The 19,699-nt window shown below is 44.9% G+C and overlaps 1 protein-coding gene across 2 annotated transcripts in view; it reads left to right on the top strand.

The window, feature by feature from the left end:
* ATP1A1 (ATPase Na+/K+ transporting subunit alpha 1) overlaps nt 1–15,560 on the top strand; it is a 32,997-nt gene extending 17,437 nt beyond the window's left edge. Inside the window, exons 10-23 of one of the 2 annotated variants that reach the window (XM_064282374.1) lie at nt 202–311; nt 4,171–4,305; nt 4,877–5,069; nt 6,679–6,854; nt 7,780–7,916; nt 8,701–8,851; nt 9,419–9,587; nt 9,760–9,914; nt 10,314–10,437; nt 11,728–11,873; nt 11,996–12,126; nt 12,445–12,546; nt 14,654–14,745; nt 15,177–15,560. In XM_064282374.1, coding sequence (XP_064138444.1) covers nt 202–311; nt 4,171–4,305; nt 4,877–5,069; nt 6,679–6,854; nt 7,780–7,916; nt 8,701–8,851; nt 9,419–9,587; nt 9,760–9,914; nt 10,314–10,437; nt 11,728–11,873; nt 11,996–12,126; nt 12,445–12,546; nt 14,654–14,745; nt 15,177–15,205 — 1,850 coding nt within the window. In that variant the 3' untranslated portion in view covers nt 15,206–15,560. Of the gene's footprint in view, nt 1–201; nt 312–4,170; nt 4,306–4,876; nt 5,070–6,678; nt 6,855–7,779; nt 7,917–8,700; nt 8,852–9,418; nt 9,588–9,759; nt 9,915–10,313; nt 10,438–11,727; nt 11,874–11,995; nt 12,127–12,444; nt 12,547–14,653; nt 14,746–15,176 lie in introns of those variants that run through there. The other variant, XM_064282375.1, reaches the window with a different exon arrangement.
* Nucleotides 15,561–19,699: the final 4,139 nt, after the last annotated feature.

The raw sequence follows: 19,699 nt of genomic DNA, 5'->3' as shown, positions 1-19,699 counted from the left end.
CTCTATTGTTTGGTTTTAAGAAGCCTTCAGGGGATGTTCTTGGTTTAAAGTTTAAAGATTATCTGAGGGCAGTAGTTCAAGGTCTTTTCAGATTTTTTATGGAACTTTAATAGGAGAACTGAGAGCATAGCATTCAAAGTGGAATACTGGCATTTAAAGTTTCATGGTTATTTTCCTATCTCTCTTTGTCTCCTCCCTCAGGTGTCTCATTTGACAAGTCTTCAATCACCTGGCTTGCCCTGTCCAGAATTGCAGGCCTTTGTAACCGGGCAGTGTTTCAGGCTAACCAGGAAAACATACCTATCCTTAAGGTATGCTCAGGAGTTCCTGTTAACTCTCAGGTTGCCTTTGGGAATGTGTAGATGTTGCACAAGAAGGGCCACCTGAGTGTTCTTTTTGAATAGCACATTACTTTTGTAATCTGTAAAACAACTGTTTGTTGTAGAAGGTTGGAACGGTCTTGTGTGATGCTTTACCTACGTTTCACTTAAGTTTGTTTTGTCTGTAGGTCCTAAAGTGCTTAACACCTTGGGGCCTGTATAGGTTGGATAAAAGAGGAGATACAGTAAAAACTGGCCAAAGTGGGAGAAGGGAGTGGGAGGCAGTCTTTACTGGTGAAAACCTAATTAAATAAAATCTGTAAGACAGCCAGCACTCCGGGGTGGTGCAAATGATTTACCACTCAACTACTAACTGAAAAGTTGGAGGTTTGAGTCCACCCAGAGGCACCTGGGAGAAAGGCCTGGTGATCTATTTCAGAAAAATCAGCCACCTAACCTTATAGAACACAGTTCCACTCTGACTCATATGGGATCACCATAAAGGGAATTGACAGCAACTAGGTTTTTTTGTTGTTTTTTTTAGTTGAACTTTAGGTGAAGGTTTACAGAGCAAACTAGTTTCTCATCAGTTAGTACACACATTGTTTTATGACATTGGTTAACAACCCTACGACATGTTAGCACTCCCCTCTCTCAACCCTGGGTTCCTTATTATCAGCTTTCCTGTTCTCTCCTTCCTCCTAGACCCTGCCCCAGGGCTGGTGCATCCCTTTAGTCTTGTTTTGTTCCATAGGCCTGTTCAATCTTTGGCTGAAGGGTGAACCTCAGGAGTGACCTAATTACTGAGCTGAAGGGGTGTCCGGGGGCCATACTCTAAGGGTTTCTCCAGTCTTTGTCAGGCCAGCAAGTCTGATCTTTCTTTTTCAATTAGAATTTTGTTCTACATTTTTCTCCACCTCTGTCCAGGACCCTCTATTGTGATCCCTGTCAGAGCAGTCAGTGGTGGTAACCAGGCACCATCTAGTTGTATTGGACTCAGTCTGATGGAGGCTGTGGTAGATGTGGTCCATTAGTCCTCTGGACTAGTCTTTCCCTTGTGTCTTTAGTTTTCTTCATTATTTCTTGCTCCCAAAGGGTTGAGACCAGTGGAGTATTCTAGATGGCCTCTCAAAGGCTTTTAAAACTCCAGATGCTGCTCACCGAAGTGGAATGTAGAACATTTTTTTTATAAACTGTGTTGTGCCAATTGAGCTAGATGTTCCTCGAGACCATGGTGCCCACACCTCTCAGCCCAATAATTCAGTCTCACAGGGAGTCTGAATGTGTCTTTGGAGCTACCATGACCTTACCTTGTGCAGGTTGTGCTGGCTTCCCCAGTATTGTATACTTCCCTACCCTTCACCAAAGTTACCACTTACCTATCATCTACTAAGTGTTTTTCCATCCCTACCCCTCCTTTGTAACCATCAAAGATTGTTTCTTTTTGTACATAAACCTTTTCATGAGCTTATACAGTAGCGGACTCATACAATATTTGCCCTTTTGTGATTGACTTATTTCACTCAGCATAATGCCCTCCAGATTCATTCGTGTTATGAGATGCTTCACAGATTCATTGTTGTTCTTTATCATTGTGTAGTACACCATTGTGTGTATGTACCACAGTTTGTTTATGCATTCATTTGTTGATGGGCATCTAGGTTGTTTCCATGTTTTTGCTCTTATGAACAATGCTGCGGCGAACATGGGTATGCTTATGTCTATTCGCGTGATGCCTCTTATTTCTCTAGGATGTATTCCTAGGGGTGGGATTGCTGGATCATATGGTATTTCTATTTCTAGCTTTCTAAGGAAGCACCATATCATTTTCCAAAATGCTTATATCATTTTGCATTCCTAACAGCAGTGCACAAGAGTTCTGATCTCCCCGCAGCCTCTCCAACATTTATTATTTTCTGTTTTATTGATTCATGCCAGTGATGCCAGGGTGAGATGGTATCTCTTTGTGGTTTTGATTGGCGTTACTCTGGCTAGAGATCAGGAGCATTTCCTCATGTATCTGTTGGCTGCTTGAATGTCTTCTTTGGTGCAGTGTCTGTTTATTTCCTTTGCCCATTTTTTAACAAGATTATTTGTCTTTTTTTTTTTTTTTTTGTAGAAATGTTGAATTTTCTTATAGATTTTAGAGGTTAGACCTTTGTCTGATTTGTAATAGCCAAAAATTTTTTCCCAGTCTGTAGGTTCTCTTTTTACTCTTTGGGTGAAGTCTTTTGATGAGCAGCAACCGGTTTTAGAAGAGAGCTGGTATTATTACCTAGCTGATAGAGAGCTACTTTAGTGGCTTGATAATTGCATTTGCACATTAGGATACAGTAGATTCCAGTAAATCCCTTAAGCCATTTATTTTCTTAAAATAGCTCAGCTGTTTCTCTTATTTGTCCTTAGCTTGCTTACTAATGATGCAAAAATAAACTCAAGGCAAAAATAAGCTGAGCCTCATAGAAATCTTGTGAATTTTGAAACGGCAGAGGTTTTACCCCGTTGCTCAAGTGAAGACACAGTCAGAAGGGTCATGAGGTGTACAAAGTCCTTTAGAAGGAGGAAGAGCCACGTGAGGCTCTGGGCTCCCTTGTTCTGAGTGAAGCTGCGTGCAGTAGTTTGGGTATAGACTGAGTTATCAAGGAAAATCTGACTTCGATGTACCGAGCTGGCTTTTACTGTGAAGATAGGGTTCTTCTTTAAAGGAAATTTTCTTGTCATTGAATTGCTGTTGATTTGAGGATGATGTTTATCTTGATATAAAACTTGAGATGCCTGCTGCGTGTTTTTCCTTACCTCAGTGGAAATTTCCTAAGCTTTGAGAATAGGGACCCACAAGATGTTAGTATCACATTTTTTTTTCTGATTTAGAAGCCCCAGAAAGGTAGCAGAATGCTGTATTCTAAGTGTCTCGGGTTGGGCCATATCAGTGGCATTATTACAAATAAAATAGCCTGCAGCTCTGTTCTGCTTGAATAACTGGCTTTTATTAAAAAGTGATCTTACTTATTTCATGGTTCTTATCTAATCTTTTCACCTTTCTTATTTTACAGGGCTACTATATTTGTAAGTGAGCGCCTGTTTATGCAGCCTTGTAGGTCAAAGTTCTAAAATGGTTATCTGCACCAAAATTGTTTACAACTGGGGAGGTTTTTAGAATATGTGTGTCATAAAATATCATGCAGAATGTGTATACAGCCTGAGATTTGGGCTTTAACTGAAATGCTGCCTGTTATATTATTGTTGGGAACTGATAATAGCTTTCAGTTCTCGTCCTTGGGCCCAGATAATTTTACACAATTGAATTATGTTGGGAATATAAAGTCCCTTTACTTTGCCCGTGACACAGACAGTATGCCTCCAGTCCTGAGAATTTAAGGCATTTTCTTTTAAGTTTCAGGGCAGTGAAAGGCACCACAAATGTTTACTTTCTCACTTGGTATTTTCAAGTTCATAACCTGAAATACGGGGTTGGGAATAGCATTGGCTTTGAGAGACTTTGCAACAGGCCTAGGGGAAGAGAAAAAATAGGCTGAAGTAGGTTAGAAGGGTGTGTTATGATTCTGCCAGGGTAGGTGACCCCTTCACCCGCCCTTTTACGAGGAGCTGACTTGGGCTAGGGGAAGAGGGCTGGCAAAAAGATTGAAGTTGGAGTTGGGCATGCTGTGACCAGCAGTGACTCTGGGCTAGTGACTGCTGTCACCCCCAACGCTGCTTCCTCCTCCCCTATCCTTTCTCTTGCCTCTGACAAGACTGGAATACAGTCTGAGTTGCCTTTCTTGTTTTTTCAGCAGTGCCTGCTCAGTGAAGCTTTTTCAGGTTAATTAACAGATGATGTCTGTGTTCACAGCGGGCAGTTGCAGGAGATGCCTCTGAGTCAGCTCTCTTAAAATGCATTGAGTTGTGCTGTGGCTCTGTGAAGGAGATGAGGGAGCAGTACACCAAGATTGTGGAGATACCCTTCAACTCCACCAACAAGTACCAGGTCTGAAGGTTTGGGGGGGATTGTGAGGCGGGGAACAAAACGGGAAGGAATATAAGCTGTAAGAAAAAGAAATAGCCTCCCCTTTTGAATTTTACAAGCTTAAATGCTTTTAAAAAAATAAGACTATTCAAACTTTTATATAAGCTTTAACATATTTAACCCTTGACCTATGTATAAAAAAATCCTAATGTGTTTGAATGTCAGCAGGATAAATGTAACCTCTTCAGAAATATTGTTGGGGCCTTTCAAATGCTCGTTTGTGGTTCAGGTTGTGGGTGAGTGGGCACAAATGTGCGTGCCAGACCCTTTGTTCCCAGATTTTCTTCAGGAGAATTTAATATGTGACAAGTGTCATAAATTTATAAGTACATCATTATGATCATGATGCTTGTATCTTTTTTTTTTTATGTAGCATTCAAAGTATGTTACAAAGTATAAGACACTTCAAAGTTCATAAATAAGGAAGCTTGTTTTTCCTGTAACAAATCCTAGATATTAAGTCATGGTTTGTGTTCCTCCATGGCCTGCCACATCCAGCCATCGGTGTTTACATCTGCCCGATTCCTTACAGCTGTCTATCCATAAGAACCCGAACACGTCTGAACCCCGGCACCTGTTGGTGATGAAGGGAGCTCCAGAGAGGATCCTGGACCGCTGCAGCTCTATCCTTCTCCACGGGAAGGAGCAGCCACTGGATGAGGAGCTAAAAGATGCCTTTCAGAATGCCTACCTGGAGCTGGGGGGCCTTGGAGAACGAGTGCTAGGTACAGATGATGGGGTGACAGCACCCAGGGCATGCCCCATTTTTAAGTCATCTAGTCTGTTAGACAGTTACAAGTTAATCACATTAATCTCCATGTCCTGCTTACCTTCCTTCACATTAACGTCCATGTCCTGCTTACCTTTCTGTGAGTGCTTCTGGAAGGAGCCGTGGTGGCGCAGTGGTTAGGCACTCGGCTGCTAACTGCAAGGTCGGTGGTTCGAACCCACCAGCAGCTCTGCAGAAGAAAGATGTGGCAGGCCACATCTGTAAAGATTATAGCCTGAGAAGCCCGATGGGGCAGTTCTGCTCTGTCCTGTAGGGTCATTATGAGTTGGAATTGATTGGATGGCGACAGATTTTAAGCTTTTCTGGGGCAGGCTTCCTCCTCCTTTATCTGCCTCCTAGTGGTTTGAAAACAAGTATTGGAGAAATCTGTTAAGTCCTTGTGGTTTACTTCTGAGCTGTACTTAGACTTGGCCTCATGCTGGTCAGTTCTGTTTAAAAAGCACATGTGTGGGAGAAGGGGAGTTTTATTATCTAACGTCTGTTGCTGTGGCCATGATCTGTAAACTTACTTATAGTAAACTTATTTAATAAAAAGTTTTAAATGTTTTTCTTAGTATATCTAGAATTAAATCGTTTACTGGCTGCCATAGAAAGTTGTGAATTTACAGGGGAACTTTTGCAGTCAGCTCATAAATTAAAGACTAGCTTTCAGTCTAGGATACTGTTTTTTCTATCCCGCAAACCACTGAGGTTTTTAGAAATTCTACCCATTTTATAACATAATTGGGAAAGTAGCATTGATTTTATTTTGTAGAAAACTGATATAAATTCATTGTTTATGTAAATCTTCCTATTTTGCCTTAGTTTGTTTGACACAGAACTGATTGTCTGGTCCCTAACTCAGTTCACAACCCTTCCCTCTAACTCCAGGTGTTTTTCTTAGGTATCTAGGCACTTAAAGATGATGCCTGTCTTCATAAATGTTCTTGTTTCTCCCTTCTCCACCACCCTAAAGTAGAAGTGGTCTCTCTTCTTTGAACTTATAGGTACCTTATTCCACCTTTTTAGGGCCATTAGACTTGAAAAGGAGTGTCTTGAGTGTCTTGAATTAACTGCAGCGCTAGATGATAAGCTCCTCTGACAGACATGTCTGATTCCCATCTATCTTTGAAGTACTAACACATGCTGCACGTGAGAGCTCAGTGATTAGATTTTGGTTAAAATGAACCAATGAGCAGAGATACTGGCCTTGATTTTCCAGATAGGGATGCTGAGACACATGATGACATGACTGGCTCACTCTAAGTAACTTACTGTCAGTGGATAGGTCTAGAGCCCTGATGTGATACCTCAAAATTATCATTCAGTCTTCACATTAAACAATTTCTATTTCTTTGAGATTGGTGATGGGCTCTGTCTCCCCCCACCCCTTTTTCAGTGACTATCATTTATAAACATTAAAGCCTTAGCTGTGTTGTAAAACTAGACTTTAAAAAATTACTCCAGACAAACCATGCAGTGAAAAGTACACAGAAGGGACAGGCTTCCACCGCATACCCTGCCTACAGTACTGGAACCTCACAGACTCCCTGGCCTTCTTGCAGGTTTTTGCCACCTTTCTCTGCCAGATGAACAGTTTCCTGAAGGGTTTCAGTTTGACACCGATGATGTGAATTTCCCTGTCGATAACCTCTGCTTTGTCGGGCTCATCTCCATGATTGACCCTCCACGTGCTGCTGTTCCCGATGCCGTGGGCAAATGCCGAAGTGCTGGAATTAAGGTAGTGCCCTGTCCGCCGCTGCCTTGGTTTCAGCGCTCACTGTGTGGGGCCCTCTCACTAGCAAACATGGCCACCAACTGGAGCTCCAGAGACGCAGCTGCTGCTCTCACCTGGAATATTAACTTCTCATCTCCCAAGTCTTAGTTGTCACCAGAGAAGACCAGATAGTATTAAAATGTTGGTGTAAATAGTGGGTCAGGAATGTAAAACAAGACATAAGGAATGTAAAGCACATTTAAAAGCAGGAAAGCCTTGGTGCATTTTTAAGTTTTGAAACAGAGCATTCTACATTACTGTACTTCATGCAATGAATAGCATGTGTTTTGTTTTCAGGTAACATTTGTTGTGAAGTGTTTGGCATACTCCATGTACCTGTCTTTTAAGTAGCTGATTCTTACTCAGGTGGACTAGTACAATGTGGTTTGTTTAGTCTCACCTTTTGGTGGGGGTTTTATTTGGCTTCACTTTTCCATTCTCCTAAATAATACTGCCCTGAAAAGCTATGTACAAATTATTCCCCCGCTACTTTGGTTGTTTCTTTTTAGAGTGTATTATTCCAAGTAGACCAATGGTTCAAAAAGAGCAGTAACAGTTTTATAATTTTGTGTAACATAATAGCTCTCCCCAAAACTTGGGCCACTTTGATAGTGTTAACCAGCTGTTTAGGGCACCTGGACTCCCCAGTCCCACCAGCATCAGATTTTTTAAGTCATAGTAAATAGTGTTTTTATATGACTATATAAAAGGAAAAATAGATAGTGGTGGGTGTTGACTTTGTTTTCTTTTCACGAACATACAAGTGTATGTTTTGGCTAGTTAGTGTTTATCAGTTATATAGTTGTATCCATTTCAAGTGTTAAGACTTAGCTAAGTTCATTTTGCTTGGCACTTGCACATAGTAAATTGACCCGTATCTTGTTAACAGGTCATCATGGTCACAGGAGACCACCCAATCACAGCTAAAGCCATTGCCAAAGGTGTGGGCATCATCTCAGAGGGCAACGAGACAGTGGAAGACATCGCTGCTCGTCTCAACATCCCCGTGAGCCAGGTGAACCCCAGGTACAGCAGGAAGCCCAATACAGACTGCCTTGAGTGTGCCAAATACTGGTAGTTTGAAATCTTTAGCTTGGTTTTATCATCGGTTTGCTTCCTGGCTTGCTCTGAGCAGGGAACACAACTGTATTTCCAGAAAGCAACCGTGTAGCAATTAGGGAGGGTTTTAAGTGAGAATAAATTATATTAACCCACACTTAGATGGTCCTTGTTGTTCTAGCACTCAATAAATTGATTTGCTAAGGTAGATATTCTCCCTTTCCAGAGGGAGGGGCAGCTGAGGCTTAGAGAAGTTCGGAGTATTTTAGAAGTGGTGGGCTCATGTAATGGCTTCCAATTCACGCTGTTGATGACTGAACTATGCTGCCTAGCATGTAGCACCTTGTCAATTTCCAGGTCCAAAGAAAATGAGGAAACAACAGTTGCCCAGGTAGTTCAGGCTGTAATAGGAACCCTCCTTACCCTGCTTTGGTGAGAGAGGGAAGGTTTGGTCCTTCATCAGCTCTGCTATTTTCTGAAGCTTGCTGTATTATTTCAATGTGTTCTTTTATGAAGATGAAGATGGAAGATGACTGACAGGCCAGCCTTGAATGAGATAATATACCTAGAAAACTGCTTTAAACATGAACAATGCTACTCAGATAATAGCTTTGACATGAAGGGAAAATTCCTTCTGATTTTGTTTACAAAGTGTTGTGCAGCAAGTGACTCGCATCCCCTCTGGCAGTGATGAGCATCATGCTGAGAAGGTCACAGATGGCTCTTTTTTGTGTGTGTGTCCTCATTCTAGAGATGCCAAGGCCTGTGTGGTCCATGGAAGTGACCTGAAAGACATGACCCCTGAGCAGCTGGATGACATCCTGAAGTACCACACTGAGATTGTGTTTGCCAGAACCTCCCCTCAGCAGAAGCTCATCATTGTGGAAGGCTGCCAGAGACAGGTCAGGGACTGCCAGAGGGATGGGAGTTCCAGTGAAAACAGTAGCAGCAAGAGAAACAGCACCCAGCTTTTCTCAGGCTCAGTGAACATACGCCAATAAAAGCTAATTTCCTCCCTGGCGGGGTAGGTAGTGAGGATGACTTGTCGTGGTTTAGTAGAGAACAGAACACTTTACAATACAGGTCTCCACTGTAGCCCAGAGTTTGAACCCTCAAGACAATTGTCTGGAATAGCAATATGGGTTCCTAAATTCTACACTGGAGATGTGAACGGCCAGTGGAGACTCTTGTCCCCCACCATGAAAATACAAGGGAGTGTACATAAAGCAGTGAGGTTTTTCCAGAGGTCTCTTCACCAAATCAGTCATTACTTTGAGCAGTCCTTACGAATGATGGGAGAAAATGATTGGTGTCACTTCTCAATTCTTTTATTTATAGCAGCTCTGCAGGTTCTGAGACCACATATAGGCTCAGTGGGAAAGTGGCAGCGTCTGTGATGAGGAGACCAGTGCCCTCACTTCCGTCCCTGGACTAAGCGACTTACTAGCCCGCCTCCCTTTCTCTGGTAGGGTGCAATTGTGGCCGTAACTGGTGATGGCGTAAATGACTCTCCAGCTTTGAAGAAAGCAGACATCGGGGTTGCTATGGGGATTGCTGGCTCAGATGTGTCTAAGCAAGCTGCTGACATGATCCTTTTGGATGACAACTTTGCCTCAATTGTGACTGGAGTAGAGGAAGGTGAGAGCCGTGCATTTAAGGTGTTCACTAAAAACCCTCCCAGATACTGTTCCTCAGTACCTATTTGTGTTTACTCACTGGGTATGTTATTTGTGTTTACTTACTGGATATGTTAAGTTTCTAGACTGCCTATCTGTTTAGCTATACAGTAAGAAAAATCTTGCCTTCATAGGTCGTCTAATCTTTGATAACTTGAAGAAATCCATTGCTTACACCCTAACCAGTAACATTCCAGAGATCACCCCCTTCCTGATATTTATTATTGCAAACATTCCACTACCACTGGGGACCGTCACCATCCTCTGCATTGACTTGGGCACTGACATGGTAAGTGAACCTGTGAACTTCCACACCACAAAGATTGTGAAGGTATAGGCCCTGGTCCCAGCAGCTGGCGTTGGTGCTCACTGCTGTGTTACTGGGATATGTGTGGTCCACATTATGAAAAGAAATTCCCAGTGACAGTATCCGATATGTGTCCCGAATCCATCAAGGAGTTGATACTATTCTTCAAGGCATCAGTCAAAACCTATTTATCAGATGGGAATCTTCCCCCTTTTGTATAGTTTTGATTTTCTTTTTAAGGACTTGTAATACTGTTTTACGATATGAAAAAGATAGAGGTTTTTTAAAAAGGGAGGGCAAGGCATTTTATCACAGAAGTTCACTATATCAGCTTCCATGTTTTTGGTCACTTTTAAATCCCTTCTTGCTCCCCTCCCTCAGGTTCCCGCCATTTCTCTGGCTTATGAGCAAGCTGAGAGTGACATCATGAAGAGGCAGCCTAGAAACCCCCAGACAGACAAACTAGTTAATGAGCGGCTGATCAGTATGGCATACGGACAGATAGGTAAGCTGCAGCAGCTCCTGGCCTCGAGCAGAAAGCTGGCAGATGGCAGTGATCTGAGGTGATGGCGTCTGCTCAGACCGTCTGAGGTCGATCTGAGACTTCAGATCTAGAGTGAGCCAGAACGTCGGGTGAGGCTGGGCTTTTTATGCATCTCTTCCATGTGAGGAGAAATGTTCTGCTGTCTGTCCAGTTAAACTTTTGATAGAAATTGTAGTTCTTTAGACTCTGTACCCTGAGACTGGGCCCCTCCTCATGGAGCCTTCAGAACCACCTTTATGGAGCCTGTTCTCGTGAATTGCATGTATTAACTCAAAGTTGACGTTGCCCTGGTGGGGGATACGTAATATCTCACTAGTTTGGATAGAGAGTTCAGCTTTAAAGAAATTAATACAGCCTTGAAGGTTCGGCTAGTAGGTCACACCTACAAATGGTGACCCTGTAGCCCACCCCCCTGCTCAGTGCTTGATTCCTGCTCCACCAGTTGAGCATGAGGTCTAGGTGTGGGCAGTCAAGTCACACAACATGTTTTGTTCTGAGTCCGTGTCTCATCTGCTTTGAGAGAGCCTTGCGATCCCACCACAAGGAACTCGTTCTTCCAGATCGAGTGTTTGCATGGCTTCGAACCTTTGGGTAAAATGGAGCAATTTTTAACACATGGCGGTTACACTAAAGATTGATTTGATGTTGGCAGTCAACAAAGGAATTAACCAATTAGCCCACCCTGACCTCTGCCCAGGAAACCTAATTTTGAGAGGAAGACTCAGGTCCAGAGCATAGGATGAAATTTCTGCCCTGAGGAACGTAGGGTAGTGTGATTGGATTCGACTCCAGGGGAAAGAATTCCGAAAGTGAGGAAGGGTTGGGCTGGGAGGTGCCACACTTGTCATTTCCGTGAAGTCATCCCTTCCACTGATATCATCCCTAAAGTAATCAAGATTTCCACGATGGCTGGCAAAATGGCAATGTGTAAAAAAATTGAAAGATAGAAAGAAGTCATGCTTTTTCAGAGATTAAAAGTGGGGAAGCCGACCCCCACCCCCGCCAAGGCTATGCCCTGATAGCAGATGATCAAGGAGTAGAGGTGGGTGTTAAAGGGCAAGGCCAATACGTCTTCTCTTTTCCTGCTACAAAAACTAGAGAGGGTGCTGAGCTCTGAGCTGTCCCTGGGGGCTAGCTAAGTGACTGGGCAACTCTCTCCTGTGCCTTATCAATCAGGGATAAAGACCTCCTCCTTACCTACCCACAGGCCTGCTGGGGTGATCAGATAAAGTTGCTTCTCCAACTTCTTAGGTATGATCCAGGCACTGGGAGGCTTCTTCACTTACTTTGTGATTATGGCTGAGAATGGCTTCCTCCCTATTGACCTGCTGGGCCTCCGAGTGGACTGGGATGACCGTTGGATCAATGATGTAGAAGACAGCTACGGGCAGCAGTGGGTGAGTGAGGGCCTCTTGCCTGCCCGATGCTGGAGGTCCGAGAGCCCTGGAGGACTGTGGCCTTGCTGCCACCAGCCACATGGGCAGAGCCAAGGCTCATCTGTGTGCCTTTTGGCTTTCAGACCTATGAGCAGAGGAAAATCGTGGAGTTCACCTGCCACACTGCCTTCTTTGTCAGCATTGTGGTGGTGCAGTGGGCTGACTTGGTCATCTGCAAGACCAGGAGGAATTCAGTATTCCAGCAGGGGATGAAGTGAGTAACGGGGCACGTCACAAGTTCTGGCTCAACGAGGGGACCTGGTGGTTAAACCCTTTGCAGAAAACCTAGCACCTGACACAGACTACAAAGTGTTTGGAACCTCTAGTTTGGGAGCAATTTAGGAAGGAAAATGTAATTTTTTAGGTTTTCTCATCAGACCCCTAAGCACCTAAGTACAACTAACATATAAAGACATCGGCCTGCCATTTAATGTTCAGTATTTTTTTATTAGAAGATAAGCTTAGGATCTTGGGTGTCGCTGCTGTATTTGCATCTTGTAAGCTTTTTTTCCCCTCCCCCTCTTAATTGTAGGAACAAGATCTTAATTTTTGGCCTCTTTGAAGAGACAGCCCTTGCTGCTTTCCTTTCCTACTGCCCTGGCATGGGTGTGGCCCTGAGGATGTATCCCCTCAAGTAAGTCGATCTTATGGCTCCAAAAAGTGTGAAGTGCTCTATGGCTTTTCCCTCATGACATGCATTAGTAGTTATTAGTTTCAGAACTTTGGCTGGTGATGATGTACAAGAATTGCTTTGGATGGAAAAATTTACTGACAAGTTTGACTTGTCAGTAAATCAGACTAGCACATCCAGAGATGGCTATGATTCCAGCCTGTGCTTAGGATTTGGTCTAAGATGGGGCCAGACAGACTCTGGGGAGAGGGAGTTGCTCAGCTGCTTTAAGCCACCCAGGTCTCCACAGCCATAGCCAGGTTGTCACCATAGGTCCACCCAGGGATATCCTGGGGTTGGGGGACGACCTGGCTTCAATACTTGATTTGTTTAACTAATCACTGTGTGTCCTATGTCAAGCCTTTCTACTTTTCGGGGGCCTCTCAACTCTCTGTTCAAAGGAAGAATGTTGGAGAAGCACATCTGAGGTTAAAGGAAGCAGACCACTAATCTTTTGGTTAGAACCAGACTGGGCTTAAACACAGTGACTGGCTTTGCCATCTCAGCAGCCTGATGCCATCACCTCCTTCCACTGATGTCACCCCTAAAGTCATTTAAACCCATCGGCCTCTCATTGACGCCCTAGTGGATATGTGCAGAGGTAGCCTGATATCAGGGTCTTGCCCAGTGTTGTCCTGTCTTTATTGCTTTCTCTTGTACCCATCTAATTCAGTATTCTCTTCCTCTGCCAGTTTGGTTAGGATGCTTCCACCCACCAGCCCTGATAGCCTTTAAGCTGGTTTTCCTGGAGCTTGTCCCCATGTGTTCTTGCCCTCCCAGACCTGTGCAGCTACACCTCTTATTTGGCATGGCTTGTTGTCATTTCTGCTCCCCACAAGATTCTAATCTTTAAGTCTTTCTTTTTTTTTTTGGTCTTTGTAGCCCCAATACGCTGCAGAGAGCTGGCATGCAGCAGGGGCAGCCCAAGTCCAGGTTAAACTATATCAGCTTGGGCCATTGTTTATCAGGAGGAGGCCAGGATTGGTCACAGGCTTTCCAAAGGGCCGAAATGGAAAAATCACACTAAAATAGGGTAGTGCCTCAGATATTTCTGTTTCTGGGTCCTTTAATTTCTTGCTGTGACTAGGAAATTTGTTCCTGACAGGTTCCTCCCAACTTGAAAGGTGGTCTAATTACTCTGGTGGCTGAGTCAACTGAGGCCATCTTCTAGCTATTGCGCGTATACTGGTTATATGTAGGACAGGAAGAGGAGGAGGGGACTGCCACAGTCCACCCAGGGACAGCCTTCCTAGCGAGTTTACTGCAGGAAACTGGTCGTCAAGAAAGCACCCGTCCCTACAAGGAGGTTGCCCAGAGTCCCCAGGCCAGGGACTCTGAGGCAGCAGCCTCTGGGCTCCTGAAGGCCTTTGTGATCTCTGGGACTCAGCTTTTTTCATTTCCCAGCTCTAAAACTCCAAACACACAGCTGACTGTCCCAAATCCCACTGTCAGAGACCGAATTTCAGGATGAATAAACTGGTTTTGGCTCACACTGGTTGTTCTTTATCTTCAAATGCCAGGACATTAGACAAACGCACTCAAGAGCTTAAAAACTTTTAAAAAGGGAAGAAAATGTTCAGTCGCTCTGGGACTGTCAACAGAGAATGTACTCATGTCACCCTACAAACTGATTCTTAGGAAAACCAAGCTGAAGATGGGTAGGGATTACTTGATAAAGTCTGCTGTCTGATTTTCCTCTGCTTCTGTAGGCCCTGGGCACTCGAAGCAGCAGTCAGTTTCAGGGGCAGTTTACTTGCTGTAGTGAATGACTCTGGCGCAGTGGCTAAGCTTGTCTGCTAACTAAAAGGTTGGCAGTTCAAATCCACCAGCCACTCCTTGGAAGCCCTCTGGGTCAGTTCTGCTGTATCCTGTAGGGTTGCTATGAGTTGGAATTGACTCGACGGCAGTGGGTTTGGGTTTTTTTTTTTAGTGAATGACTCCGTAGTTAGCCATGACTGTACCTGGCTTCTTGCAGGCCGGTTATTTGTCACTGTGGTGATGTGCAGTTTCTCTTTTTTCCTTTGAATGGCATTCATGTGTACAATAAACTGGTACCTGATTCCATTTCCAGACCTACCTGGTGGTTCTGTGCCTTCCCCTACTCCCTTCTCATCTTTGTATATGACGAAGTCCGAAAACTCATCATCAGACGACGCCCCGGCGGTAAGTGTGGGCATTTTAACTTTGTGGGGGGACAGGCACTAGAGAATGGTGCTTTGGCTTTAGTCGTGTTTCCCTTAAGTGCCTGGCTCCCTCAGTGATCAGTCTGATCACCTAAGGCCACTGAACCAGTGGGCTGTAGACTAACTACAGTCACAGTCACATCTGAATGTAGGTCCCAGTTAAGGCTGAGGAGTCCATCGTATTTGTGACTTGTAAAATAAAAGCTAAATATGTAGTGAAAATGTCAGAAGTCTAAACCATCTTTCCAAATGATAACAGTATTCTTGAAAACATTTAAATAAATAAAAGTGAGGCCCCAAATTGAATTTGAGTATAAGCTCCCTCCCTCCCCCCTCAAGTTGTTGTTCTCCTCTGTCTTGCTGGAGTGGGGCAGCGGGGGGCCTCACGCCAGGGTGTCTTTGTCTCCTCAGGCTGGGTGGAGAAGGAAACCTACTACTAGCCGACCCCCGTCCTGCACGCCTTGGAGAGCCTCATGCCACACTCTGTGTCTATCACCCCCCACCCCCCTCGTGTACTTCAGTCTTGGAATTCGGAACTCTACCCCGGTAGGAAAGTGCCGAAGCATGTGGGGGAAGCGAGACATCCCGGAATGAAGCATGTAGCCATATGGGGGGAGGGGGGAGGGCTGCCTGAAAAACATCCACCTGTGGGAATGACAGCGGGGAAGGTTTTCATGTGCCTTTTTGTTTTTGTAAAAAAAAAAAAAGAAAAAGAAAAGGAAAACCCGGAAAGACTGAAAGAGAATACATTTTATATCTGGATTTTTACAAATAAAGATGGCTATTATAACGGAATTGTTCTTGTGCTCCCGTCACTTCTTCGGGACAGATGTCTGTGTGGGATTTAGAGCTGTGGTTCTCAGCATGTTGAGTCTCCAGACCAGCAGCAGCAGCAGCACCTGGGGACTTGTTAGGATGGCAACTCTCTGGCCCACCCTAGACCTACTGAATCAGAACTAATCAGCGGTCTGTTTTTCTGACTAAACTCTTCAGGTGGTTCTGATTCACCTTCAATTGTGAGACCCACAATTAAGGGGAAACGTTGTGAGTAGATGAGCTTACCTGACGATTTTCCTATGTGATGCCTCAGGGTGTGCAGCTGCTGCCTTAACATCTCAGCTTCTTGAAGGGAAAACAACTTACCACCTCACCTGAAGGACTTCCAGACCGCTGGAGTTTGGGGACATAGTAAACTCTAGATGGGGCTCTTCTCTTCTAACCACAGGCCCTCAGGCCTTCTCCTTTAGAAGATTACCACCGCGATACCCCGAAGTGGCTCCAGACCAGGGTTTGTCTGGGAAGCAGAAATATCTATAACGTACAGTCTGTGAGGACATGTTTGTGCAGCTGAAAGTGGTTCACCTTCCATGTAACTTGTTCCTAATTTAGCATCAGATAGCACCATTTCAGAAAGTGGCTGTGTGGCATAAGGCACTTAAGAAAAAGGTCAAAGAGATCTGTTTACTTAAGGGTCAAGCCTGAGAACACCTCCTGCTTTCACAGAGTTGATTTAAAAGGCTCCTCTCGGTCTCGGTGGTTCACTAATGCAGTGCTGAGTGTTCTTAACTCACCATGCTTCTCAGAGGCTGTTAACTGCCAAACGGCAGCTTCCAGCAAATAAAATACAAGGGGTTCTTACCTCTGGCACTAAACACTAACCATGATCTGGCAGATGGTTAGAGATGGGGTTCAGTTTTTTCTTTTTTCCTGGAAAGCTTTTTATTCCTCATGCCTCTTAAGGGTTGTTCCTTTCCAAGCTGTGCAGGTGGGAGGAGGAAAGCAAGAGCTAAAGAATCCACACGGTTCCACTACTGCCCCGACCCGACCCCTCCAGGGCAGGCTGGAGGACCCCTCCAGGGCAGGCTGGAGGACCCCTCCAGGGCAGGCTGGAGGATCTTGGATCGGCAGGGTGGCCTGCGACTTCTTAGTCTAACCTGCCAGTTCCTCCCTCCTGTCTTGGGACACTTTTCACTGGGGTGATCTCTGCACTCATAGGCAAGTCATCTTTAAAGAGAGCCATTTGTTCAGACCAGCATTCTAGGAAACCAGGGTGAAGTGAAGCTAACAGAATTAACAAAGATCTCAGGATTAAAGAGTTGTGAGACAGGTGGTAATACGGTTCTCCTCGTCTTGCATTTAACTGACTCAGCTGTGCCGACACAATGTGACCACCGACACAGTGTGGCCACCGTCATGTGCTTAGACTGCACAGCCTCCCCAAAGATTTGTCGAAAATGTTTTTGCTGTCCCCACCACGTCGTGTCTGCTTTCTGGTTACCCTGGAGAGTTGAATACTGAACGTGCTATTGTGATATACAGGTTATGGGTATTCCCTGACCCTGGACTCTAAAGGGGACCCCCAGATAGCTTCTAAGCCAAGGCTTCTCCAAAACATTGCTCTGTGAAGCCCTAGACTTGTGGGGAATGCCCCAGGAGGAGTTGGGGAGGAGGAGGAAAACAAAAGGGATGCTCTGAACCTCCCACACCCATTTCTGCCTTGTTTCTGACAGTCATTCGAATAAAAAATTTTACAGCCGAACATTTGATCTAGACAAAGCAAGTGAATGACCTGCTAGTAAGGGGAAAAGCTGGTACCAAGAGCAGTTCCCCTAATGGGCTGGAGCTGTCCAAACTTTTTAAAAAAGAAGCAAGTGTGTGTTAGGGTTCTCATTTATACCTCTTCTCAAAGATTGCCCCTTTAGCCCTGTCAGCTAAAAATCACTGCAGAACAATGACAGCTTCTGAATGACAATTCCCTCAGGTTCTGTGTCCTGCAAATCCCTGCATCTGAACCCGTCCTGATCACCCTTTTTAATACTCTTCTGAGGCCTTTGACTCCCTCAGTATCTGAGCTCTTACTGGTTCCTTGTTAACATTTAGTCTCATCCATCTCTGAAATGCCTTGCCCTCACCTCTTTCTCTAGCTTTGATCATCCTTCATTCCCCTCATGGATGAGCTTCTAAGAGGAGTTACTTCTTCCCTCTTCTTGCTCACCTCCCAAGTCATCCCTCAGCTTCCTTTAGTCTGGCTCCTATTAACACCATTCCACCAAAGTTACCCAGGCTGAGGTCTCCCCTGACCACCTGATGGTTAAATTCAGTGGACACTTCTTGTCCTTCTTCAGCCTCAGCAGCACTTATGCCATTGATCACACTCTGAAACCAGCCTCCTCCTTTCTGGCCCCTTATCTTTCAGTCTCCTCCACTTGCTGCTTGGCTGTCAGTTTCCCCGGGGAAGTCCTTACCCTCTTCTCTCCGCACCCACCATCATACATTACTTGAGGTTTCACAACGTAACATTCTTCAATCTTGTCCACTCTGCTTGTCCCAGACCTATAAATCCAGCTGTCTACTGGACATCTCTGTTCAGAAAGAACATAAAACTCATAAGAAGAATCAACAGTAATGATAAACTTAAGCGTGAGGTCCCTAAAATGAGCATACCCTAGACAATAGCATCTGTTGCCCTGTTGCCCAAGCCAGAAACCTGGAATTCAGGTGAGACTTCCCTCTGCCTTACCTGGCTGTGGCCCCCAGCACCACCCGGGCAACCACCAGTCACTGTTAATTCCAGTATGACGATGGCTGAGAACATGGGCTTTGTGTCTTTACCAGCCTAGAGGCAGATGTTAGCCCTGTCACTCTTAACCCATCACTCTTTGCACTTCATTTACTCAAGAGCAAGGATGATGCTTCAGAGTGGTTAAAAGGATTAAGTGAGATTATGTGTATGGAAATTAGCACAGTGGCTGGTGTTCAAGAAATCATTTTCTCTACCTCCACTGCCCTGACACTACCCTTCTCTTTAATTTGGATGTCTATAACAACCTCCTGGCTAGTCTCCTTTTTCCCTTCATCTAATCCAGTGGTTTTCAGTGGGATCCCTGGACCAGCAGCGTCAGCATCAACTAGGAGCATGTTAAAAATGCGAATTCTCAGGCACCACCCCAGGCCTACTGAATCAGAAACTCCGGGGTGGGATCCAGCAATTGGTTTTAATAAACCTTCCAGGTAATTCTTATGGAGCCAGAATTTGAGTGCCACTCCTTAAACCATTGTCCCAGCTCCACTTGGCTCCCTCTCTCCACCATCCATGTTGTTTTCCACCCTCTAACCCAGCACAGAACCCATCTCTGCTCTGCCATACCAGCTCCTGTGCAGCCTCCTAATGTGGGTACACCCTTTCCTCTGCCAGCCTGCATGTGCCCTTGGCATTCCCCATCCAACCCACCTACCTTGCCCACTTCCATTCACCTGGCTGATTGACTCCTTTCTAGGTACTATTCAAGCTTTTCCTCCTTGGGAAATACTCAGCGGGTCCTCATTTTTGCAGCCTTTACTGTAGTACTTATACCTCTATTTATGTGTGTTTGTTCCCTGATACACTATGAGTCTATCTCCCTAACATCTAACACAATGATTGTTGAATGAATGCATGTTTGTCAACAGACTTTTTTTTCCTGCTGCCCAAGCAACTGTATTTTGAATATTTCACCCTCACCTTGAGGCACTGTTTCTCGGATCTGGGCTGAGCACTTCCCTCAAAGGAACCCCTGCCCAGGCTTGCCAGCTATCTACGAGTAAGGCAATCTTTCTCACTTCCCCCGTCCTCAGACTTTGGAGCTGGGGATTAGGATGTTTAAGAGTGAGCCATGCATCGGTTTGGGTTGTCATGAAGTTGACTGGGACCTGGCAAGCAAATGTAGAGAGGGGTAAAGAAAATGGTCTACAGAGAGGGAAGAACAGAAGAGGTCTCAGAGGGGGGCAGAGATACCAAGGGGGAGACAGGTTCCCAGACCTGCCTGAGTCCCAGAGCATGTCAACCCATGTCCTGGACCTCAGATTACCTCACAAGAAACCCTCCCCACTCTGCCCCACCCCCACCAGGTTGAAATCCCTCATTAGATAGTCAGTTGTTACTCTTCACAGAACAC

This window comes from Loxodonta africana, chromosome 3, assembly GCF_030014295.1.
Source record: "Loxodonta africana isolate mLoxAfr1 chromosome 3, mLoxAfr1.hap2, whole genome shotgun sequence".
Classification (NCBI taxonomy): domain Eukaryota; kingdom Metazoa; phylum Chordata; class Mammalia; order Proboscidea; family Elephantidae; genus Loxodonta; species Loxodonta africana.
Note: the sequence above shows the minus strand (reverse complement) of the source record. Positions and strands in the feature narration are given on the sequence as shown.